General features: G+C 44.6%; 1 protein-coding gene across 1 annotated transcript in view; it reads left to right on the top strand.

Moving 5' to 3' along the window:
• Positions 1 to 26,397, top strand: part of malt1 (MALT paracaspase 1) — a 128,936-nt gene that overhangs the window by 67,965 nt on the left and 34,574 nt on the right. The window contains exons 9-12 of the mRNA XM_041185806.1: positions 257 to 310; positions 2,551 to 2,754; positions 18,941 to 19,118; positions 19,916 to 19,990. Coding sequence (XP_041041740.1) covers positions 257 to 310; positions 2,551 to 2,754; positions 18,941 to 19,118; positions 19,916 to 19,990 — 511 coding nt within the window. The remainder of the gene's footprint in view (positions 1 to 256; positions 311 to 2,550; positions 2,755 to 18,940; positions 19,119 to 19,915; positions 19,991 to 26,397) is intronic.

Below are 26,397 nucleotides of genomic sequence, written 5' to 3'. Positions count from 1 at the left end.
GCTGGCATGAATCTTGCTCTCTCCAACCTACAGTTGGCCTTGTGCTCAGTGGAAAAAAATCCAAGCTTACTACTGTTTCTAAAGGACTAAGGAAGTTAGCTAGCTTTCAATGTAAAGAATAAAATTATAAGTTATACCTAGACCTGACTATGATTGTGGAAAATTGATACAGTGTCACTATAGAAAACAGGGCCTTGAACAAGATAGTACTGTGTTTAAATATTCAGAAGTATTATCTTTCTTTTTCCACTATTAGGTAATCCAGTTGAAGTTGGACCGCTAGATTTAGGATTTAACCAAAGACATTATGGTGAGTAAAATTTCTTCCTTATTTTGTTTTGTCTGTGTGGATGTGATGCAAACACAATAAATCGAGTTAATGTAAGGTCTTTTTCTCCCTCTGGCTATATCATGAAAGCAACATCACCAAATCTCATTAATCAGGTGCATTATAAATTAGCATTCATCCATTCATGTGCGCTCTGCCCAAAGGTAGCTCCCTGGCTCATTTTCTGCTGATGCTTCACCCGGAACTGTTTTCTTGACAATTTTTAGTCAGTGGTTTGCCATTGCCATGCACTCTCAGGGGCAGGGTGAAGAGGTCGGTCCCAAGTCTACCTCAGCTGGAACAGCTGAATCGAATTGCACTACTGGTGTTATTGTGAGCCACAAGCTAACTATCTGGGAAGCTTTAGTAAAGTTTTTAATTTTAGTGCATTATGTTCATTTTTACTTCAAAGTTGTTTTTTTCTTAGAAATGATGGGAAAAATGTTTATTTTTTTGTGAATTCATATTGAACAAACCAACTAAATGATTATTTTCAAAAAGCTACCTCCAAAGGCTTTTTTAAGGATACTCTCTCCTTTCAATGACAGAAGTGCCCTCTCCCTAACCTGTTCCCTGAAGTTTTAAAAGCCCCACTACTCAGAAAACATGTTACCTCCTCCTTGTTGACACTTCTAGTAGATTGTTATAGGTGGACAGCAGCCAGGTCCGGCATTATATGTGCCAACTTCTGAAAACAGTAAAAATTGACCAGGTGTTTTAAAATACCCCTACTACATGTAGTTATAGTGAAAATGCAGTGGGCTATAGGCTTGTTGTAGCTGTAGCTGCAGGTGCACCGATATCCTAGTTTGTATTGTGACAAGCATTTCAATGATTCCCCTTATGATGGATTTATATTAGTACTTGTTATTTTTAAACATGGAAGTTATTGTTCATCTGGCTGCCATGGTGACACAGAGACACCATCTTCCCTCCATCCCAAGTTAAGAAGGCAGTAATCTTCCCCCTCACCTCCAGTTCAAACTGATTTATGTTACTTCCTCTATGCTGATATTCTTCTTTCCCTTTCAGTCCATTCACACTCCTCACCTCCTTCTCTCTGGCACTTTCCTCCACCTTTAGTTCATGCTAGAACACTTTTCCATCCCTTCTTCAAATTCAGGTGACCCCTCTTCTTCCATTTCCTGCCATTCTTGCTGATGTTCATCTTTTCTCAAATCATACTGTCACTGTTCTGCTCAGGAACATAGGCCTGGATTTTCACTGACTTGAGATGACTTGGGTGCCCTTTAAAAATGCTGGGTGGGTCCTGATTCCTGGATTCCCCACCACATTCCCAGACTGTCTGATTTTTGGGAGTGCCTTTAAAGGGTGCTGGCTGGTTCCTGTCAAAAGCCATCATTTGCACTACCAACCAGGCTGACTATTGAGGAGATAGACATGCCCCACTGCTCTGCAATTTTCATGAAGTTGGGTCAGGTTTTTAGAGTCATGGTTCACAGCCCCTCAGAGCAGTTATGAATCCTAGTCTGCACGAGGGGCCTTTTAAAAGTTAAGTTCAAAAGGTGGTCCTCATGCCTTTTATGCCAAGCTCTGTCCTTCCACCCACCCGCTATGGCCCCTCATGACCCCTATTCCCAGCTATTCCATGCCTATTAACCCACTATTTACTGTCTGGAACCAGTGAACCCTATAGTGTATAGTTGAATGTGCAAAATTAAAGCTTTAAAAAAGTAATTCATTTATACCTATCTCTTATATTGAAAACGAATGTCACTCCAAGCTAAGAAAAATTCTAGCCCGTGAGCTGAAGTGGTGCCTACCCTGGTCCCCCATTGGGAACTACGCTCTTTTCATGAAATTCCACCCAATGTGTTTCAGTACTGTAAATTTCACCTGGATGATTTAAAAAGATACACTTACCCCTGTGCTGTATGTTCTAAGTAATACTGTGTAACCAGAGAACACAAATTTAAGGTAATTGGCAAAAATATTCATGGGGAGATGAAGAGAAACAGTTGGACAACGGGTTGTTATGGTTTGGAATGCACTGTCTGAAAGGATGGTGGCAGAAGATCCAATATTAATTTTCAAAAAGGTAATTGGATATATATTTGAAGGGGAAAGAATAGAGGGATTGACTTTCAAAAAGCCAGTACAGGTAAGATGGACTGAATGGCCTCCTTCTGTGCTGTATCATTCTATTTTTTTTGATGATTTTGTGTCATTGAAATGATATTCTAAAATTGTTATCTTTGTAGCAACAGACAAGGTGGCTCTACTGATTGGCAACATGTCCTACCTCAACCATCCCAAGCTAAAGGCACCAATGGTGGATGTATATGAACTGACCAATTTGTTGCGACAGCTCGATTTTAAAGTGGTATCTCTGTTGGACCTCACCGAGTCAGAGATGCGTAATGCGGTGTATGAGTTCTTGCTCTTGCTGGACAAGGGAGTGTATGGTATGTCTGTTTTCAATATATTGCAGTGTGCACTGGCACTTGAATTATGTCTCTTCAAAATGGCAGTTTCTGGAGGGAGGGAACCGGTTTATATTGCAGTCATGATCAAATTATTTGATGTACTATTGGCTTTTAAGTGATCAGATTCATGACATGAGTCACTCATGTGAAGAGCCTCTGTGTAGTCCGAGTTTGAACAAGGAATAGAAGGATTGTAGTTCAATCAAATCGATATCCTTGGGTATAAGTGGCTGAGATATTAAATGCAAAGGTGCCTTATCGTGTTACACAGACCAGAAAGATCCCAAATTCAATTTTTGACTTGTACTACGTTAGTTGATCTCAATTCAAGTCATTGCCCTCGAGCTATTTGGATTTTCATTCACCAGTTGTGCAACAAAGGGGCAGGATTTTTCAGATGGGTGGTTTGCCACCCAATCACCCAAAGAATCGATGGGAAATTGCATCTCCACTGATATCGCTGGCCCACAACCATTTAACATTCGGCGGGGTGTTAATTAGCTAAAAGTGAGACTTCCACCCCCATTGGGGGAGGACGTTCCACCTTGGAGAGCTGCCAGCCAGTCCAATTGGCCAGCAGTCCTGTAGTCCTAGCAGCACCACATTCGAATAGTGCCCACTGCTGGACTTACAGGCAGTCCTTGAAGAGGAGGAGCTAATGGAGGTACAAATTCAGGTAAGGCCCCAGCAGGGAAAGTGAGAGGGAATGGGAGGCCAGGTTTGAGAGGCTAGTGGCAGGGAGTGTTATAGGCCAAAGGGTATGACCACGTGGGGAGGGTGCCTCCGATGGGCACAGGGGATCTCCAGAGAGGTTCTCACCCCCTAATCCCTTGCCTAATAACAAGCTCACCCAGTAAAAGCTGCTCAGCTACCCACCTGGTGTGGGCCTCCCAAGCCAGAGGTAAAATAGCCGCAGGGGTGAGATGAGGCACTTAAGGCCATTCATTGGATTAATAGGACCAAGAGCAGGCGGGCCACTCACCATTAAATGGGAGACAGGTCAGGGTGGGCAATTAGGTGGCGAGCAGGCCACGCTCTGCATTTTATGAGCACCCCCTGCCTTCAAACCCATCAACAGGGACTGTAAAATTCTGCCCAGGGTGTCATTTTGCCTTTGACCAATAATGTAATATGGACAATATCAGATCAGTCACCTGCTGTTGCCATTTTACACCATTGGTCAAAGTCAGAATTACACTCACAGGGAGGAATCTTTCATTAGTGGCAAGGGTCTTGTCTGCTGGCTGGAGAGCCAGCAAGAGATCCATGCTGGTCTTCTTCCGAAGGCCTGCCATATCTTATGCTAATCAGGCAGATCCAGGGACACCAGCGGGTCTTCCTCCAGCATCAATTCCCCAGAGGCGCAAGTCCCACCCACGAAGAGCTGCTGGCCAATCAGAGGCCAGCAGTTCCTGTGATCGATTGTGGCATGGAGGAAGCTGCTGTCAGAACAGCAACACCTGGAGTCCCAGGAGAAAATTAAGTAATGATGGTGGGAGTTTCTCAGGGTGGGAGCTGGAGGGTGAGGGGTGTCGGAAGCAAAGAGGGGTATATGGTTCTCAGTAGGTATGCCACTCCCCAGTACCCATGCCCTCGATCAGGCACTTAGTGTCTTTGATCAAGGGATTCCCCCGTCCCAGATGACAGGCGGCCTGCACTCTTTTACCAGTGACGCAGGACACGTCAATAGGCCCACCTGGAGCTGGGTCAATTCCAGCAGCGGCAGGAGGAGGCCCTTAAATGGTCATTAATTGGCCACTTATTGCTGGCAGGGAGGAAGGTTGAACATAAGCCTTAGCACTCAGAACTTAATTCCAGCGGAGGTGGGAAGGCAGCAGTGTTTATGTATGTCACCACCCCACCTAATCAACTGCCTTTCCCACCTCCAAGCTCGCCTCCTCCAGCAGCAGAAGCTTTTGCTCATCAGCTTGCATTTTCCTCTGTGTGTCTTGCATTACAAAGAATATGGAGCTTGTTGCAGAATAATGTGTTAATGGTTATGTTAATTAGGCAATGATGCTAATGATAATGAAAGCATGACACCAGGGTCAGATGACAGAGACTCCAAAAGAACAAGACCCAGAATAGTGGGTCCAGAGAACAATGTATATTTACCATGAAATCTTGAATGTAAATAGCTGTAAATAAATAGTCTGTATTAAGTTCTTTTTAAAACTATGTCTAAGTCACTGTTAGCATAAGAGGAACCTCATCCAGCTAGAGAACAACACAAGGGCAACAAGCGAAGTCACTTGTGATTTCAGGACTGAGGCTGACTGGGTAATTACAGTCTCCCAGATAGAGATGAGCATTGTGTGTGCATTGAATGGGAAAACATTGAGTATGTGGTGTTTAAGGAGAAATTTGCTTTTGTTTGTTATCACAGAGGGGAGCTACTGAGCGTTTAGTGCATTCTACGGAGAGTTGTTTGTTGACTGGTGTTTGTGCCACAGGTGAAGATGTTCAGTGTTATGCATGTTACATGATCTGTGCTCCATTAGTTGATCTCAGCTAGGCTGATGGTCAGGGAAACAATTTGCCCCTAACAATTATGTAATGGCTTCCGCTGGAAAGTGAATGCATGCCAGGTGCAGATAGGATTGCATCCAGATGTGATCATTTCCACTGCCCACACCCAAGCCTCAATATTAACCCTCCCCAAGATGAGCAAGAGTGAATCATAATGGGGGTTTAAAAAGTGAATTGCATGGAATGGGATCCCAATCCACTGTCAATTAATATTTTTCAAATAAGTCTCATAAAGAGCAATTGGGTAACTCCGGGTCTGATCTCCAGTTCCCCACCAACCCCCACCAGCCCGAACTCCAGTCCCCTCCCCCATATCTCCAAGCCTCAATCTCCAGCCTCTACATAGCCCTCCTGAAGATAGGTCTCCCCCTGCTGATTCCACTACTTCGAGCCATAGAGTCATTATGGCACAGAAGGAGACCTTTTGGCCCATTGAGTCCATGCTAGTTCTCTGTAGACCAATCCAATCAGTCCCATTCCCCCATTTTCACTGTAATTGAGCTTCTACCAACTTTAATGCCTTAATAGGTTATTCTTATTTCAACTTTATCTGCACAATTCTGCCCCATCCCCATAAATAATGGGGCCTCACTGATGAATAACATTTGTGCTAAATGATGCTTAGTTAATATTATTACTATATTTCTGGTGAAGAGTCATACGGACTCAAAACATTAACTGTATTCCTCTCTGCATATGCTGTCAGACCTGCTGAGTTTTTCCAGGTATTTTTGTTTTGGATTTCCAGCATCCGCAGTTTTTTGCTTTTATATTATTACCATTATTATTATTATTATTATTATTATTATTATCCACTATTCTGTGATACCATATACCAGAATGGAGAGGGGAAAAAAGGAATGAAAATGGGGGAAAAAAATAAACGTCACTGATTGAAGCAGCACACAGCCCATTGCATTTTACAGGATCTATTTTTGAAAAATCAAGTTAGTTGTATAAATTGAAAAAATTAGTTAACTTAAAATCAGCATCAAATGTTTTGCACAGTGGGATCATTTTTCAGTGGTTCTGTATAAACAGGCTGTCCAAAATGACCTTCGGAATCACTTCCCACTTCCTAATGGTATATTTTTACAGTGTCATGAAAAACAATGCATAGTAACTGTTTCTCTGCTCATTTTCATTTTGCTTTGTGCAAATAGCCTGGGAGTATCCTTGAAACGACACCAGATAAATTAAGTCAGTCTTGGTTTCAGAGCATATTTAAAAAGTGATGAACTCAGGACAAGCTGAACTTAACAATACTGGTATGGATCTTGCAACAGAAGTTCTTCTTGTGTGTCAGTGTGATCTCTTTTAAGTGGGGGTACGCACAAACGCCCTACTAATTAGTGATTGGAAGCAAGATAGCTGAACGCATGAGCATGAGAGTTTGAGGCTGCAAGTACCCGCCAACGCATCCTGTGGCTGTTGCTAAAAAGTCTTTTCTGTTGCAGATAAAAATCTGTCTACATTTTACAACATTCTCTCTTTCTAACATGCATCTAAACCTGCAGAGAGCATCACACAAAGCTCTGCATTTAGTATGTTTTAACCGGCAAAATTATTCACTATTTAACCCTTCAGTGACCAATGTGCTTGATCGCTTTCTGTGCTAGATTTTCTCTCCCAAAATTGTCTAGCCTGACTTTACAAGTTAGACGTTACAACCCAGGTCAGAGGTAGAAGCTGTCATTGTTCTTGTGTTTGTTATTCAGGGATCAAATGGGTTTTCACTTCAGTGACCACATTCTCTCTACACCAGAGTACAATGGAGATAGCAGTTGCTGATAACATTGTGTATGCTGGAAATATAAGAATACATTTCTGAGATGAATGGTCCAAATTCCTAACAATTTTTGTTCATGTTTGTGTATATGATTGGCAAAACATTGTCATATCATTAGTGAAGCAGTGCATGCTTTGAAACCAAACTCCATATCTCCTTAATGCATCTCTTTGGGCCACCTTCCATTTTATCCTTATTCAGGCAAGTAACTGTTCATGTACTTGTGATTCAATGCTTTGAGGAGAAGCTGTATCTCGGTGAGAGTATATTTTTCAATGAGGATACTGATCTATAAGATGCTTATCTGGATACATAAACTGTGATCTGACACCTAAAAAAACACTGGTATCATGGCCAGGACCTCCTGCTGAATGACACTTCAACCTTAAGCTCAGTGCCTAATCAGCACATCTGGGTGAGCTAACATAACCTGGTTCATTATAGGTAGGGAAACAATGTTAATTTCCTAAAATTTAGGTGTAACACCTTATTTCCATTTCCAAGAAGTTAGCTAGCACAGATCAAAAAATCTAGTTAAATGGTGACCCACTTAATTCAAATGGCTTATCACCAACTTACTTTAAATTCTGTTGAAGGGTCATGAGGACTCGAAACGTCAACTGTGCTCTTCTCCACCGATGCTGCCAGACCTGCTGAGCTTTTCCAGGTATTTCTGTTTCTGTTTTTGTTTTGGATTTCCAGCATCCGCAGTTCTTTGCTTTTATACTTTAAATGGGAAATGGTAATAGGAACATCTAGGCTGGTATCACACTAATCAACCAAAAGAAAGTTAGAGGACAAACCAGTGCCTCAACTTCTATCCATCTAAAGCAACCCATGACTCACAAAAGAATTGCTGAACACCCTTATTTTAAAGGCATGTGTGAAAACCTTTTGATATTGACTCACCAGGCACCCTAGTGTGTAAGAGTAATGTATATCATTTACGAAAGGGCAAAATGTAAAGCAGTATTCCAACACGCTAATAAATTACATAAACTAGCTCTGAGAAAAGTTTTTTGCCTTTTAAATCAGGGTAATTATAGGCACACTTCTGAGACTATGGCGCCTCTAGTCTTGACCTTGGTATTTCTGCTGAAGGAGTTTTAAACTTTTCGCATTGCCACATTCCAACCTGAACAGATGCGAAGATGAAGCACTGTGGTATAAATAGCAACGAATGACTCTGCATGCAGACTATAAAAGCATTTTGTTCCTGCATGTTGATAGCCTGTCAAGAAGGTGAAAATTAGGCCTACAAACAGGACTCATTGACATCTGCAACAGCCTCGAATCACTTGTCAACAGTGAGCATGATTCACTTGCACATCAAGTGACAGACTTACATGTACGTATTTCCAAGTTTCAATTGACGTGTGAAGCAACTGGAGCCTCAAAATTTTCATTAGAATGCAGTTGCTCTTGGGCTAATGTGTTTTTTGTTACAGTACTTCCCTACATCTCTCTACCTAGTCCTTTAACAGACTCCCTAAAAACCTAAGATAAAAGCAAAAAACTGCGGAAGCTGGAAATCCAAAACAAAAACAAAAATACCTGGAAAAACTCAGCAGGTCTGGCAGCATCTGCGGAGAGGAGCACAGTTAACGTTTCGAGTCTGAATGACCCTTCAACAGAACTAAGTAAAAATAGAAGAGAGGTGAAATATAAGCTGGTTTAAGGGGAGGGTGGGACAAGTAGAGCTGGATAGAGGGTCAGTGATAGGTGGAGATAACCAAAAGATGTCACAGACAAAAGGACAAAGAGGTGTTGAAGATCGTGATATTATCTGAGGAATGTGTTAATTAAGGGTAGAAAGTAGGACAAGCAAGGTACTGACCCAAACCTCCCTGTCGCTTGCCATTTTAACACTCCACCCTGCTCTCTTGCCCACATGTCTGTCCTTGGCTTGCTGCATTGTTCCAGTGAAGCCCAACGCAAACTGGAGGAACAACACCTCATCTTCCGACTAGGTACTTTACAGCCTTCCGGACTGAATATTGAATTCAACAACTTTAGGTCTTGAGCTCCCCCCTCCATCCCCACCCCCTTTCTGTTTCCCCCTTCCTTTTGTTTTTTTCCAATAAATTATATAGAATTTTCTTTTCCCACCTATTTCCATTATTTTTAAATATTTTAAATCTTTTATGCTCTCCCCACCCCCACTAGAGCTATACCTTGAGTGCCCTACCATCCATTCTTAATTAGCACATTCGTTTAGTTAATATCACCAACTTTAACACCTATGTGTTCTTTTGTCCTGTTGTTTGTGACATCTTTTGATGATCTGCTTCTATCACTGCTTTTGCCTACAACCACACCACTTCTCTCTCTCTCTCTCTCTCCCCCCTCGCCCCCACACCTTAAACCAGCTTATATTTCAACTCTTTCTTGGACTCGAACTCAAGTTCTGTCGAAGGGTCATGAGGACTTGAAACGTCAACTCTTTTCTTCTCCGCCGATGCTGCCAGACCTGCTGAGTTTTTCCAGGTAATTCTGTTTTTGTCAAGGTACTGATAGCCCTAGTGGGGTGGGGTGGAGTGAAGTGATGGAATTGAAAAAGGTTAAAAGGTAGAGATAAAACAATGGATGGAAATACATTTAAAAATAATGGAAGTAGGTGGGAAAAGAAAAATCTATATAAATTATTCGAAAAAAAGGGGGGGGGGGTGGGAATCAGAAAGGGGGTAGAGATGGAGTGGAGTGTTCATGATCTAAAATTGTTGAACTCAATATTCAGTCCGGAAGGCTATAAAGTGCCTAGTCGGAAGATGAGGTGCTGTTCCTCCAGTTTGCGTTGAGCTTCACTGGAACAATGCAGCAAGCCAAGGACGGGCATGTGGACATGAGAGCAGGTTGGAGTGTTGAAATGGCAAGCGATAGTGAGGTCTGGGAAATACGTGTGGACAGACCGAAGGTGTTCTGCAAAACGGTCACCCAGTCTGCGTTTGGCCTCTCCAGTGTAGAGGAAACCAAATTGGGAGCAACGAATGCAGTAGACTAAATTGAGGGAAGTGCAAGCGAAATGCTGCTCAGTTGAAAGGAATGTTTGGGCCCTTGGACGGTGAGGAGAGGGGAAGTAAAGGGGCAGATGTTGCAGCTTCTGCGGTTGCATGGGAAGGTGCCTTGGGAGGGGGTTGAGATGTAGGGGGTGCTGGAGGAGTGGACCCGGGTGTCCCAGAGGGAATGATACCTGTGGAATGCCACCAGAGGGGGTGAAGGGAAGATTTGTTTGGTGGTGGCATCATGCTGGAGTTGGCGGAAATGGGGGAGGATGATCCTTTGAATGCGGAGGCTGGTGGGGTGATAAATGAGGACAAGGTGGACCCTATCATATTTCTGGGAGGGAGAAGAAGGTGTTAGGGTGGATGCCTCCACTCACTTCCTCCAAATAAAAGGTGTGGCTATGGGTACCCGCATGGGCCCCAGCTAAGCCTGTCTCTTTATGGGTTATGTGGAACATTCCTTGTTCCAGTCCTGCTCCAGCCCCCTCCCACAACTCTTTCTCCAGTACATCGATGATTACTTCGGTGCTGCTTCATGCTCTCGCCTGGACCTGGAAAAATTTATTAATTTTGCTTCCAATTTCCACCCCTCTATCGTTTTCACATGGTCCATCTCTGACACTTCCCTTCCCTTCCTTGACCTCTCTGTTTCAATTTCTGGTGATAAACTGTCCACCAATATCCATTACAAGCCTACCGACTCCCACAGCTACCTCGACTACAGCTCCTCACACCCCGCTTCCTGTAAGGACTCCATCCCATTCTCTCAGTTCCTTCGCCTACGTCGCATCTGTTCTGATGATGCCACTTTCAAAAACAGTTCCTCTGACATGTCCTCCTTCTTCCTTAACCGAGTTTTTCCACCCACAGTAGTTGACAGGGCCCTTAACCGTGTCTGGCCCATCTCCCGTGCATCCAGTGCCGTGAAGCACCTCATCTTCCAACTAGGCACCCCCACTAGGGCTATCTGTACCTTGCTTGTACAGCTTTCTACCCTTAATTAGCACATTCCTCAGATAATATCACCACCTTCAACACTTTGTCCTTTTGTCTGTGACATCTTTTGGTTATCTCCGCCTATCACTGGCCCTCTATCCAGCTCTACTTGTCCCACCCCCCACCAACCCTTAAACCAGCTTACATTTCACCTCTCTTCTATTTTTACTTAGTTCTGTTGAAGGGTCATTCGAACTCGTAACGTTAACTGTATTTCTCTCCACAGATGCTGCCAGACCTGCTGAGTTCTTCCAGGTATTTTTGTTTTTGTTCCCTAAAAACCTACCTGTTTGACCAAGATTTTAATCATCTGACCGAATGGGCCAGAACTTCCATGGAGTGGCAAGTGCAGTCGGATTGCCACTCTGCATTTTTTACTTACCTTAATCTGGAGCTGCACATTTCTCGTTCCGACTTCTGACCAGGGATGGTGAAAAATGTGCAGTGCAACTATTCCTGAGTCCTTCAAGTGCAGGGCAGCGGTGTTGGGGGAAAGGAAGCCACGGGGTCTGGGGTTGGGGGTTAGTCGGGGGCTCAGGAGGATAGTTGGGGGTTGGAGGGGTTGGTGAGATGGGGACGGTGGTCCGGGAGATTGGGGAGGTAGTCAAGGGGGTGGAAGGGGGGATCCAGTGGGGGGTGGTGATGGGGTTGGGTGGGTGGGTTGGGGTGGTGAGAGTTGGCAGTATAGTTACCCAAGAGTTGGAAGTGGTTCTGATCCTTCTACCTTTTCCTAGGCAACTATTCTGCTGAGAGAGTCATGACCATCTGAAGTCTCCTATTTGAATTGGAGTATTGGATAGTTCCAGGTGCAGGGTAATTGCCCATTGGAAAGTTAAACTTCCTGGGCAATTTCTGTGCAGTCCTTGCATAGGGACTTTCAGAGGTGGGGGCGTGGTCCCAGCATATCTCCCCACCTCAGAGATCAGAAGTTCTGTCCCCATGTCTCCTTATGTGACTTGGTATCATACTTTGTTTTCTAATGCTCCTGTGAAGTCCCTTGGGATATTCCATTATATTAAAGGTGCTATATAAATACATGTAAAGTGTGGAGCTCTTACAATTTACTTCTCACGTGATTCTGTTCCTTTTTTAATAAAAAAAACTATTCAAATGTAGGCTAAGGATAGTAATTTTGGCATGGAAAGACCTCACAAATAGTGACAGAAAATTGCCAGATAACCTGTTTTAGTGCTATCTGTTGAGAACTACCTGTTGACCAGGTTATTGGGAGAACTCCCCTGCTCTTTGCCAAATAGTGCCATGGGAATCTTTCACATCTGCCTGAAGGGGAAATGGGGCCTCAGTTTCAAGTTTTACCCAAAAGACCATGTATACAACAGTGCAGCATTCTCTCACTACACCAGACTGGATGAAGTGCTCAATGTCTTTGGAATGGGACTTCAACCCACAACATTTGCCGCTGGCACTGAGCCAAGACTGGCATTCTTTTATACAGATTCCATACCTCCTCAGAGATAGATAGGAATCTCAAACATCCTTTTTAGGCAAACTCCCATGGGTTTTGAGTTTCATAGCATCTGCTGGGAAACTGGCACATCCTCACCCACTCTCCATTCCTCTCGGTCCCTCATATACAATGAATCACCAGTGCTGCATCCATACTAACTTGGTATTTAACTCCTCCTGGGTGAAAGCATCTCTAGCAGTGTGTGGGAATGAGAAAGCAATTGATGTGTGTGGGGGGTGGGGGGTGTGTGTGTGTGCGGGGTGGTGCATTTAAGGGGTTTTTGGGGAAATGAGCATGAAGGAGGAGGTATCTGCAGGAATTTGGGTGGGTGTGAGTTCCAATTCATCATCACAGTTCAGAAGGAAGTAATTGTATCTTTGTTTCTGTTGTTTCTCTTCCTCATCATCGTCATCCTCTTCCTGAGCCTTGCTATGGTGATTTGCAGGAAAAGAGAACACAAGGTAAGTATGCATGGTAAGCATTATGCCTCTTGGGATTAAGGCGATACAGATGAGCTGTAACCTTGTGGCTAAGTGATTCTTCACAAGGATGCCACAATGACAGTGTAGGTGTTTAGTCACTAATCAGCCACTGAAACTGTGTCCCTGACTTTACCAAGTGCAGTGCTACTTCCCATGACCTTAAGCTTGTAGGCCATGTGGTGCTTTAAGTAAGAATATACCCGATGGCCTGCTTCTTGTGGGCATTTCTCCTCTGACAAGATTGAGTAGAAAGCTAGCAGCTGAGTATAAGATAGGAACAAGGGTAGGCCATGTGGCCCCTTGTGCCTGTTTTGCCATTCAGTTGGATCCATGATCCATGACCCAACTCCATAATTTTATGTATGTCATGTGACATGAAGGAGCTGAAGTAAGAGCTGTGGAAATGTAGGAAGGAGTTTTAGGGTGCACATATTAGTGATTGCTGTTAGGGGAAATGGATAGCCATGCTGCAAGGTCTTTTATTAACACCCCCATATTAGACTATGTTGTGAAGGGTCAGTTTTACAGTTGTTACTTGTAACGATGATGAGTGCCCAGGATACCCAAAGAAGGAAAGAGTATATGACTAGTCTGTTACCTAGTCTGTCCTGGCTAGCTCAGTTAACTCTTTGTAATACTGGTCTATGGTCCCGGAGGGTGAGAGGTTAGCACTCAGTATCAGACTCATCTCCTCCACAACTTTTTTTTAAAAAGATTTTTGACAATGAGAGTTTTGTGTTCTGTTTCAATGAGGAGGGTTTACAGCAGACTCTGTGGAAGTGTGGCATCTTTTTATTTTTCTCTGTATGATGTCTTGTCATTTTCTATGCTTGCTGTGTTAGACATTCCTACAAAATGGCATGTGAAATATGCAGTCACACTATTTGACAGTCAACTTGTTGAACTAGGCACTGTTCCTTCACTGCTGCCAATCCAGGGAGGTGGAAAGTTACCTGGATGTTTTGTGCCAGGAGGTGGCCACAGTCCTTAGGATAGGATCTTCTGACTTGGAAGGTGATTAGGGACAGGAAAGTATGACTTGCAGCTGTAGCAGGTAAGAGGACCCAGAGGGCAGGAGTGTCAGCCTTTGCAATTGTCCAACAGTGTTGAGATTCTTTCAGCTTATTTGGATGAGATTGGGGGTTACCGGGTGGATGAGCTGACTGATCTTGGCACTGTGGTACAGGGAGGCATTCAAATGGGGGCAGACATAAAGGAATGTAGTGATAGTAGGGGACAATATAGTGAGGGGGATTGACACTGTTCTCTGCAGCAAAGAGCGAGTGTGTTGCCTGCCCAGTGCCAGGGTTCCAAACATTTGCTCAGGGCTAGATTGTTACCTGAACCATGTGCAAATTGGCAAAGGGCAAATAAGATTAGAGAAATGAATGTATGGCTCAAAGCCTGGTGTGGGAGAAGTGTTCCAGTTTGTGGGGCACCAGTACCAGCATCGTGAAAAGTGAGGGCTGTACCATTGGGACGGCCTACACCTGAACCATGCTGGGGCTGGTGTTCTAGCGAGCCGCATAACTAGGGAAGTAGAGAGAGTTTTAAATTAAATAGTTGGGGCAAGGGATCAAATGTGGGAAGATGTGGTAAACCAAAGAATAGAGACAAGACAAGAGTGAAAGGTACTAAAGTGGGAAATGATAGACTGTGACAGGTATGGACAGAAAGTACAAACCTAAGAGTAAATTATCAGATAAGGCTAAGATGTTAGAAATACAATAAAACAATAAAACTAAAAGCTCTGTATCTGAATGCACACAGCATTCAAAACAGAACAGATGAACTGATAGTGCAAATAGAAATAAATATGAGCAGATAGCCATTACAGAGACATGGCTACAGGATGACGTAGATTGGGACCTGAATATTGAGGGGTACATGACATTTAGGAAGGACAGGAATTTAGGAAAAGGTGGAGGAGAGGCTCTATTAATTAATGACAGTATTAGTGCATTAGAGAGGGATGACTTATGTTCAGGAAAAATGGATGTAGAAGCAGTTTGGATTGAGACGAAAAATGATAAAGGCAAGAAGTCACTTATGGGAGTGGTATACAGGTCCCCTAATTGTAACTACATGGTAGAACAGAGGATAAAAGAAAAGATAATGGAAGCTTGACAGAAAGGTATAGCAATAATCATGGGGTATTTTCATCTACTTATTGACTGGAAAAATCAGAAGGGTAAAGGAAGCATAGATGAGGAGTTCATAGTATGTTTTTGGGATAGTTTCTGAGAACAGCCTGTTTAGCCAACCAGAGATCAGGTTATACTACACCTGATATTGTGCAACAAGATAGGATTAGTTGATAGCCTCATAGTGAAGGCATCCTTAGGTAGCAATGATCATAATATGATTGAATTTTACATTCAGTTTGGGGAGAGAAGATGGCAATTATGAGGGCATAGTAGCAGATCTAGCTAAAGTGAACTGGAAAATGAGGTTAAGGACTAGGTCAATAGAGATGCAGTGACAGATGTTTATAGGTATATTTCAGAATACACAGAATAGATACGTTCCAATGAGAAAAATTCCAAGGGGCGGATCCACCATCTGTGGTTAACTAGAAAAGTTAAAGACAGTATCAAACTTAAATAAAAAGCATATAATTGCACCATGACAGGTGACAGGTCAGAAGATTGGACAGAATATAAAGAACAGCAAAGAATGACAGAGATTAATAGGCGGGAAAAAATAGAGTATGAGAGAAAACTAGCTAGAAACATAGTACATCTTTCTATAGATGTTTAAATAACAAATGAGTTAACAAAGTGAGTGTTGGTCCTATAGAAAGTGAGCCTGGGAAATTAATAATGGAAGATAAGGAGATGGATGATGAATAGGTATTTTGCTTCGGTCTTCATTATAGAGGATACAAGCAACATCCCAGAAATAGTTGTAAATCGGGAAATGGAAGAGAGGGAGGGACTCAGGAGAATACAGTCACCAGGGATGTGATATTGAGCAAACTGTTGGAGCTGCAGGTTGACAAATCCCCGGTTCCTGATAGACTTTATCCTACGGTCTTGAAAGAAGTGCCGAGTGAACTAGTTGATGCGTTGGTTTTAATTTTCCAAATTTCCCTAGATTCAGGCAAGATTCTATTAGATTGGAAAATAACAAATTAACTCCTTTATTCAAAAAGAGAGGGAGACAGAAAGCAGGAAACTACAGGCCAGTTAGCTTAGCATCTAAGGTAGGGAAAATGTTAGAAGCGGATATTAAAGATGTAATAGCAGAGCACTTAGAAAAGCTCAAGGCAATCAGGCAGAGTCAAGATGGTTTTGTGAAAGGGAAATCATGTTTAATCAATTTGTTGGAGTTCTTTGAAGGAATCACATGTGCTGTGGATAAAGGGGAACTGGTGGATGTACTGTACTTAGATTTCCAGAAGGCATTTGATAATGTGCCACATCAAAGTTTATTGCGGAAAATAAAAGCTTATGGTGTAGGGGATAACCATGGCATGGAAAGAAGATTGGCTAGCTAACAGGAAATAGAGAGTAAGCATAAATGGGTAATTTTCTGGTTGGCAGGATGTGACGAATGCTGTGCCTCAGGGATCAGTGCTGGGGCCTCAACTTTTTACAATTTACATAAATGATTTGGATGAAGGGACCGAAGGTGTGGTTGCTAAATTTGCTGATGACACAAAAAATAGGTAGGAAAGTAAGTTTGTGAAGAAGACATGAGGCTACAAAGGGACATACAGGTTAAATGAATGGCAAAGATCTGGCAAATGAACTATAATGTAGGCAAATGTAATATTGTTCATTTTGGCAAAAAGAATAAAAATGAAGCATATTATCTTAATGGTGAGAGATTGCAGAGCTCTGAGATGCAGAGGGATCTGGATGTCCTAGCGCATGAATCACAAAAGGCTAGTACGCAGGTACAGCAAGTAATTAGGAAAGCTAATAGAATGTTGTCATTTATTACGAGGGGAATTGAACACAAAATTATGGAGGCTATGCTTCAGTTGTACAGGGCACGAGCAAGACCACATTTGGAGTACTGTGTACACTATTGGTCTCCTTATTTAAGGAAAGATGTAAATGCGTTAGAAGCAGTTCAGAGAAGATTCACGAGACTAATACCAGGAATGGGCAGGTTGTCTAATGAGGAAACGTTGGACAAGCTAGGCTTGTATCCGCTTTAGAATTTAGAAGAGTAAGAAATGACTTGATAGAAACCTTTAGGATCCTGAGGGGTCTTGACAGGGTGGATGTGGAAAGGATACCTCCTCTTGTGAGAGAATCTAGAACTATGGCTCGCATTTAAAAATAAGGGATTGCTCATTTAAGACAGAGATGAGGAGAAATTTTTCTGAGGGTAGGGAGTCTTTGGTACTTTGTTCCTCAAAAGACAGTGGAAGTAGAGTTTTGAATATTTAGGATTTTGCACCAGTAACTACTCCAACGGGTATGCAATTCTGATGTAAATACCTGTCCAGGCTATCAGCACAGTTCATCTTCCATTGGCTTAACAACAGTTAAGGAACTGTCTGGAATTTCTGAGCCAATGTCTTGCTTCAGAAGAGATATGGAGGGAGAAATTAGTGCCAGGAGAAAAGGCAGTGTTCATTTAATAATGACAATAAGACTTTTGTTGATACAGTGACTAAGTGCCCTGCTATAATATCTTAATAATAATGTCCTCATAGAAAAGAAACAAACAGCAGGCAGTTCACCAGTGCTTCAATCTGGAAAATGCATGGTTTTAGATGGTCAAACTCCAACCCTTGCAGTAACCCTGTAAACATTTGGAAGGGTTCCTACTGTTGGCCATTGCAAGCTTGAGCCTCGGTTCTGCCAGGTTTGATAAATGGTGAGAATTCCAAAAAGAATGAACTGTGACCCCACATTAAACAAAAGAAAACTCTATTGAAGAGATTTCTCAGTGGTTTGCCTTAAAGACTCTTTTAAGTGTTTAATGACGGTGTGATGTGTGACAGCTAGCCAACCAAAGAATACAAAGAAGCATCTCAAAGCACTCGGCACAATGAATTATTTTTTGGAGCACAGTGATTGTTGTCATGCAGCTACACATAGTCATTGTACAACAGGAGTATCCCACAAACAGCTTTGGAATGATTGTCATTTAGGTGAAGCAAAGTGAAGTGAGATCACATTTTAATTGGACCAGTTCCAGTACAGTACTTGGCTCTGTTTTTATGAAAGTACAAGTGAAAGCATCTGTACCTCCATTTTTATTCAGTTACCTGCTTTCACCGTTCATCCTCTGGTACCTCACTCTTTGAGTTGCAGTAGGTTGGCTTTTTGCCAATGGTCATTACAACTGAAATTTATCAGAAGCAGAAGTCTGGGTCTCCTTGAGGATACAGCCAATTGTGGCACCTCGACTACCATCCTGGCTATGATTAACTAGCAACATGACTCAGGAGACAAACTTTGAACTTTACTGGGCTTTCCTGAGGTGAGGGCAGAGTACTTGTGTTTGGAGCAGGAGCATACTTGAGTATTAGTCAGCCATGAAAATGAGACAGGAATGGGGTAAGGACATAAGAAATATGAGCAGGAATAAGCCATTCAATGCGTTGTGCCTACTCCGCTACTCAATAAGATCATTGCTGCTCTGATTGTAGCCTTAACGCACTTTCTTGGCTGCCCCCCCATAACCTTTGATGCTGGAGCATCTGAACTAATTTTCCTCTAGGCACCCTTTTTACAGGGTTGCTCATAGAAGTAGCTGGTAGTCCTTATGTTGGGTGCTTCCTCAGATCAGGGGGCTGAGAAGGGCAGGCAACAATGCTAGGAAGGCCTCAATATGTAAGTCAAGCTTTCTTTTCCGTTGCCCTGGTGGCGAATAAATGTCTGGTCATAGTAATTGCTGTGTTTGACTTAATGCATGCCTGGGTTAATTATTACAGGTTTGTTGTACTATGCTGGACACGGATACGAAAACTATGGAAACAGTTTTATGGTGCCGATTAATGCTCCGAATCCCTATAGGTCAGCAAACTGCTTGTGTGTGCAGAGCATCCTAAAGCTAATGCAAGAGAAGGAGACTGGATTGAATGTCTTCCTACTGGACATGTGCAGGAAAAGGTACATGTAACGACCAGGGACACTTGCCCCATATTTCACTTAATAGGACTAAATATACTGCTTTTATTGTAAGCTTCCATCTGTTGGTCTCCATCTTTGGCGTCATCCCAAAGTTGGCTAGGCAGTGACAATCAAACAGCTGTGATGCTGAGTTGGTCACACTGTTGGAACTGGGATGGGTGAAAGGGATCTACTTTAATGGTTAGCAACCTTTCACAGATTTATTGACGTGCTAATCTATACACAAAGATGTAGAAGGAACATTTATTTTTAACTACCCATTCTTGTTTTTTGTTAACAAATGCCTTTACTCATTTTATTTCACATTTCTGCCCGTCAAAGTCACTGGGCCATGAGCTAATAGATTTGTATTTACAGTGATCCATGCACTGAGGCCTCAATCTCAGCTATGTTTCCACAAGGAGATGCTGTGTTGAGCAAAGACCATGGTAAAAAACTTTAAAGTCACACATGCTAGTGTCAGAGTAACGTTGCAGCAGCTAAGTGAGAATCACACACCTTCCCTCTCAACTGAGATGCTCTGTGATACCAGAAAGAAGGGAAGGCAGGTTCCAGGTACGTGAGTAAATGCTTCTCCCTAGTTTTGCATCATAAAGACCAGGAAAGTCTCTCAGTTCTGGGTCTGTGCTGAATTAACTGATCTTAACTGGTGCCTGCAATAAGACACAACAGTTAGACTCAGCTCCAGGAAGGGAATGTGGGTATAATGCACAGTGAGGGGCTAATGTGGATATAATGCACTGTGATGAATGAACTGTCTGATTCTGTGTTTGCAGGAATATGCATGATGACACCATTCCAAATATGGAGGCCTTAAGAGTTACAGCCAATATTGTGTTTGGATATGCAACGTAAGCATATTGTTGTCTGTCCTGATGAAGGATTCCATTCCATAAATGATATAAAGACTTAGTGCTTAAAATTGCTAAAATTTTAGCAAATCTAAAGTCAAAATATCCATGCTCTGGATAAGTCTCAACTGTCTGGTTTTTTCTTTGGATCACAAAACATGACAAATTAGAACCAGCCATAGTCTGGAAATGGACTTCCTGTCACGCTTGAACTTTGCTAATGTTGTGATATTGAATGTAAAATTTTGCTATGATCCCCGTAGAGACAGATAACTTTTAAAAATAAATCGAATTCTTGTGACTGACTGAAAAGATCACATAACGAGATTTCAAGTTTTAAGATTTTTACAGTAACAAACTAAAAGCAACAGTGACCAAATACTTTCAGTATGCATCTCATATTCTAAACTATAGAAAGATCCCCCATTTAACATTTAAAACAAATGAAAATCTCCCTCATGGTATACTTGACTCTGTCCCTTAAATACACACTGCATTCTCTCTTAGCCAGTCCAAAGTGATTCTTAGCTCCCAAGGGCTTGCTTCCCTCTTTCTTCTTTTCCAGCTAGATAACTTCTAAACCATGAACTGGCTTTTTAGGTGAGGATTGCTCTGGAAATTCCTTCCTCTAGCCAAAACTAGGTGAATCTTCCAGTCCCATTTAAATCCTCATGAACCTGTTCTCTTCAATCCGACGTGAGCGTCCAGCCATATTCTTGCCTGGTGAACCATAGAGACTTGCTGCCTTTATCTTTCTGCCCCTCCCCCTGTTCACCCTCTGCCCTTCCCCTTTTGCTCTCTGCCCCTCCCCTTTTTGCTCTCTGCCCCTTCCCTTTTCGCTTCCTGCCCCTCCTCCTTTATGCTCGCTGCCCGTCCCCTTTTCATTTTGTGTCCCTCCCCCTTTTCGCTTTGTGTCCCTCCCGCTTTTCATTCTCTGCCTCTCTTGCTTTTCGGTCTCTGCCCCTCTTCCTTTTCACTCTCTGCCCCTCTTCCTTTTCGCTCTCTGCCCCTCCTCCTTTTCGCTCTCTGCCCCTCCTCCTTTTCGCTCTCTGCCCCTCCTCCTTTTCGCTCTCTGCCCCTCCCCCTTTTTGCTCTCTGCCCCTCCCCCTTTTCGCTCTGTGCCCCTCCCCCTTTTCGCTCTGTCCCTCCCCCTTTTCGCTCTCTGCCCCTCCCCCTTTTCGCTCTCTGCCCCTCCCCCTTTTCAATCTCTGCCCCTCCCCCTTTTCGCTCTCTGCCCCTCCCCCTTTTCGCTCTCTGCCCCTCCCCCGTTTCGCTCTCTGCCCCTCCCCCGTTTCGCTCTCTGCCCCTCCCCCGTTTCGCTCTCTGCCCCTCCCCCTTTTCGCTCTCTGCCCCTCCCCCTTTTCGCTCTCTGCCCCTCCCCCTTTTCGCTCTCTGCCCCTCCCCCTTTTCGCTCTCTGCCCCTCCCCCTTTTCGCTCTCTGCCCCTCCCCCTTTTCGCTCTCTGCCCCTCCCCCTTTTCGCTCTCTGCCCCTCCCCCTTTTCGCTCTCTGCCCCTCCCCCTTTTCGCTCTCTGCCCCTCCCCCTTTTCGCTCTCTGCCCCTCCCCCTTTTCGCTCTCTGCCCCTCCCCCTTTTCGCTCTCTGCCCCTCCCCCTTTTCGCTCTCTGCCCCCCCCCCCTTTTCGCTCTCTGCCCCCCCCCCTTTTCGCTCTCTGCCCCTCCCCCTTTTCGCTCTCTGCCCCTCCCCCTTTTCGCTCTCTGCCCCTCCCCCTTTTCGCTCTCTGCCCCTCCCCCTTTTCGCTCTCTGCCCCTCCCCCTTTTCGCTCTCTGCCCCTCCCCCTTTTCGCTCTCTGCCCCTCCCCCTTTTCGCTCTCTGCCCCTCCCCCTTTTCGCTCTCTGCCCCTCCCCCTTTTCGCTCTCTGCCCCTCCCCCTTTTCGCTCTCTGCCCCTCCCCCTTTTCGCTCTCTGCCCCTCCCCCTTTTCGCTCTCTGCCCCTCCCCCTTTTCGCTCTCTGCCCCTCCCCCTTTTCGCTCTCTGCCCCTCCCCCTTTTCGCTCTCTGCCCCTCCCCCTTTTCGCTCTCTGCCCCTCCCCCTTTTCGCTCTCTGCCCCTCCCCCTTTTCGCTCTCTGCCCCTCCCCCTTTTCGCTCTCTGCCCCTCCCCCTTTTCGCTCTCTGCCCCTCCCCCTTTTCGCTCTCTGCCCCTCCCCCTTTTCGCTCTCTGCCCCTCCCCCTTTTCGCTCTCTGCCCCTCCCCCTTTTCGCTCTCTGCCCCTCCCCCTTTTCGCTCTCTGCCCCTCCCCCTTTTCGCTCTCTGCCCCTCCCCCTTTTCGCTCTCTGCCCCTCCCCCTTTTCGCTCTCTGCCCCTCCCCCTTTTCGCTCTCTGCCCCTCCCCCTTTTCGCTCTCTGCCCCTCCCCCTTTTCGCTCTCTGCCCCTCCCCCTTTTCGCTCTCTGCCCCTCCCCCTTTTCGCTCTCTGCCCCTCCCCCTTTTCGCTCTCTGCCCCTCCCCCTTTTCGCTCTCTGCCCCTCCCCCTTTTCGCTCTCTGCCCCTCCCCCTTTTCGCTCTCTGCCCCTCCCCCTTTTCGCTCTCTGCCCCTCCCCCTTTTCGCTCTCTGCCCCTCCCCCTTTTCGCTCTCTGCCCCTCCCCCTTTTCGCTCTCTGCCCCTCCCCCTTTTCGCTCTCTGCCCCTCCCCCTTTTCGCTCTCTGCCCCTCCCCCTTTTCGCTCTCTGCCCCTCCCCCTTTTCGCTCTCTGCCCCTCCCCCTTTTCGCTCTCTGCCCCTCCCCCTTTTCGCTCTCTGCCCCTCCCCCTTTTCGCTCTCTGCCCCTCCCCCTTTTCGCTCTCTGCCCCTCCCCCTTTTCGCTCTCTGCCCCTCCCCCTTTTTCGCTCTCTGCCCCTCCCCCTTTTCGCTCTCTGCCCCTCCCCCTTTTCGCTCTCTGCCCCTCCCCCTTTTCGCTCTCTGCCCCTCCCCCTTTTCGCCCTCTGCCCCTCCCCCTTTTTGCCCTCTGCCCCTCCCCCTTTTTGCCCTCTGCCCCTCCTCCTTTTCACTCTCTCTCGCCCCCTTTTTCTTTCCCCCTTTTTCTCTCTCTTGGATCCTTGCAGGCTGACATTATCCTTAAAGTTGGCAGGCAGGCGGAAAGGCCAAGCGACCTTTGCATTTCCTAAAGCTTTTATTAAATAAATAAAACATTTTTCGTTAAGAAAAATGTCCCATCTCATGTGTCACAATCACACGAGGGGACATGTTTAAATAAATTCATAAACCTTATATTTAATAATTTCAGAAGCCTTCAATCTCCATGAGGCAGCTCCGTGCCTTGAGGAATTTGAAGCGCTCTTTTGTGCACATGCACGAATGAGCGTTGACCCTGACTCTCCCTCCTCCTCCCGTCTGCACAGGTAGTACTGAGTTCTACCGCTCATGTATTATGCTGGGCAAGCCTTACTTGGCCCACCTGTGTAAAATTACAGTGTGGACACCGATCAGCTCCACGATCGCTCCCGCCGAGTCCTGCCAACTGAAAAATTCTGCCCCTAGAAATTATGCTGCACAACACTCATCTTTCTGCTGCTAAATGTCCTAATAAGCGTCCAAATGCAGATAATGTGTGTGCACTTTCCAAGTGGGAAGTGCACACACATTATGAGCTGGAGGCGCACCAGACTTCTTTATCGGTTAGCACAGACATGATGGGTTAAATGGTTTTCTTCTATGCTATAAATTTTCTACGTTTCTATGTTGGTAAAATCCAAAGATTCCACGTAAAGATTAAGAACATAAGATATAGGAGCAGGATTTGACCATAGGGACACTCAAGCCTGCCGTGCTATTCAGTATGATCATGGCTCAAATTCTGCCTCAACTCAACTTACTTCTCAACTCAACTTACTCCCATAAAAGCAAAAAACTGTGGATGCTGGAAATCCAAAACAAAAACAAAAATACCTGGAAAAACTCAGCAGGTCTGGCAGCATCTGCGGAGAGGAGCACAGTTAACGTTTCGAGTCCGAATGACCCTTCAACAGAACTAAGTAAAAATAGAAGAAGGGTGAAATATAAGCTAGTTTAAGGGGGGTGGGACAAGTAGAGCTGCATGGAGGGCCAGTGATAGGTGGAGATAACCAAAAGATGTCACAGACAAAAGGACAAAGATGTGTTGAAGTGGTGATATTGTCCTTTTGTCTGTGACATCTTTTGGTTATCTCCACCTATCACTGGCCCTCTATCCAGCTCTACTTGTCCCACCCTCCCCTTAAACCAGCTTATATTTCACCTCTCTTCTATTTTTACTTAGTTCTGTTGAAGGGTCATTTGGACTCGAAACGTTAACTGTGCTCCTCTCTGCAGATGCTGCCAGACCTGCTGAGTTTTTCCAGGTAATTTTGTTTTCAACTTACTCCCATGTTCTTTGATTCCCAGAGAGATAAAACATTTGTCTATCTAAGTCTTAAATATACTCAACAATGGAGCATCCACAACACTCTGGAGTAAACAATTCTGACAATTCTCTATCCTCTGAGTGAAGAAATCTTTCTTAACCTCAGTCATAAATGATTAGCCCCTTGTCCTGTGTCTGTGTCCCATGTTCTAGATTTCCAAACCAGAGGAAACAACCTCTCAATTGAGCCCTGTCAAGCCCCTTCAAGAATCTTCTATGTTTCAATGAGATCATCTTTCATCATTTTAAACTCCAGAGAGTAGAGGCCCAATTTACACAACCTAATCATCACAGGATAATCCCCACACCCCAGGAACCAATCTATTGAATCTTTGCTTTACTGTCTCGAAGGCAAATATATCCTTCCTTATAATTGTACAGTGGATGATATTTAATGCAGGTGATGGGGAGAGCCAGCAGGCTCCGCCTTTGGAGAAAGCCTGCTGGAATTAAGTGCCCTAAGACACTTAATTGGCCAACAGTGTGCTTTCCCCAGGATTAAGGAACTTGGGGCATAAATTCCACCCCCTGAGAGCTGATGGCAGCTGTACATTGCAGGTAATGCCACCTGGACAGCGGTAGCAGCTGTCGATAATGCACCCAGGGAGAGACCTAGGGTCAATGAGGGACACAAGCCACAGGTGAGTGACAGTGGATGGGGGCTGTGAGGAGGGGTGGTGCAGGACAGCAGGAGGGTCAGCAGCATAAGCAGGGATGGCTTTTCCTGATGCCAGGTTCCTTGATCAGGCATTGAGTGCCTTTGAACAAGGAAATATCCCTGCCACTAGCCTGCCCCCAACACCAGTCTCATGTGGCAACTCCCCTGCCTGCCACTGGTTCAATATCAGCGACAGAATGAGGTCCTTAAGTTGGCATTAATTACCTAATTAAACCCCTCAATTGTTGGGGCGGAAAGGCCATCCATGAGGTGGGGACCCCAACCGGCCACTGGGCTCCCACCTGATTAATTGTCTGCCCAAGCCACCCCCCCACCAAACTCACCTGAGGAGTGAGCATTAAATCCCGTCCAGTATTCCAGATTTGGTCTCACCAAAGCTCTGTACAATTGTAGCAGATCTTCCTTATTCTTTCCATCCCTTGTTTTATCTCCACCTTTCAGCCTATTTCAATCCCTTCCCTCCACCCCCCCCTCCACTAGGGCGATCTGCCACTTGCTCATCCTGCTTTCTACCCTTAATGTCACCATTAGCATATTCCTTAGATAATATCACCATCATCAACACCCCTTTGTCCTTTTGTCTATGACATCTTTGGCAATCTCTTCTTTGCCCCCATCTATCACTAGCCCCCTATCCAGCTCTACCTGTCCCAACTCCCCCCCCCCCCCCCACCCCTTAAACAGTTTATATTTCATCTCATTTCTATTTTTCCTTAGTTCTGATGAAGAGTCATACGGACTCAAAACGTTAACTGTCTTCCTCTCCGCAGATGCTGTCAGACCTGCGGAGTTTTTCCAGCTATTTTTGTTTTGTTTCAGATTTCCAGCATCCGTATTTTGCTTTTATTTTTCCTTATTCTTCTATTCCGGTCCCCTTGCAATAAAGGCCAACATGCCATTTACCTTCTTAATTGTTTGCTGTACCTGAATGCTAACTTTAAGTTCTTTGTATAAGCATACCCAAGTCTTTCTGAACAACAACACTTACAGGTTTCAGGCTTTTTAAAAAATATTCTCTTTTTCTATTCTTATGACTGAAGTGAATAACCCCAATGTCTCCAATTTATATTTTATCTGCCAACTTGTTGCCCACACACCTGTCTATATTTCTTTGCAGCCTCTCTGTGTCCTCCTCGCAACTTTCATTTCCACCTAGCTTTTTCTTATGAGCAAACTTAGATACATTACTCTATGTCACTTTGTCTAAGTTATTAATGCAGATTGTAAATAGCTGAGGCCCCAGCACTGATCCTTATGACACTCCACTATTCACTGCCTGTCAACTTAAGAATGCTCCATATATGCCTACTCTTTATTTCCTGTCCATAAACCAACC

This window comes from Carcharodon carcharias, chromosome 1, assembly GCF_017639515.1.
Source record: "Carcharodon carcharias isolate sCarCar2 chromosome 1, sCarCar2.pri, whole genome shotgun sequence".
Classification (NCBI taxonomy): domain Eukaryota; kingdom Metazoa; phylum Chordata; class Chondrichthyes; order Lamniformes; family Lamnidae; genus Carcharodon; species Carcharodon carcharias.
This window is presented reverse-complemented; position numbering and strand designations above follow the sequence as displayed.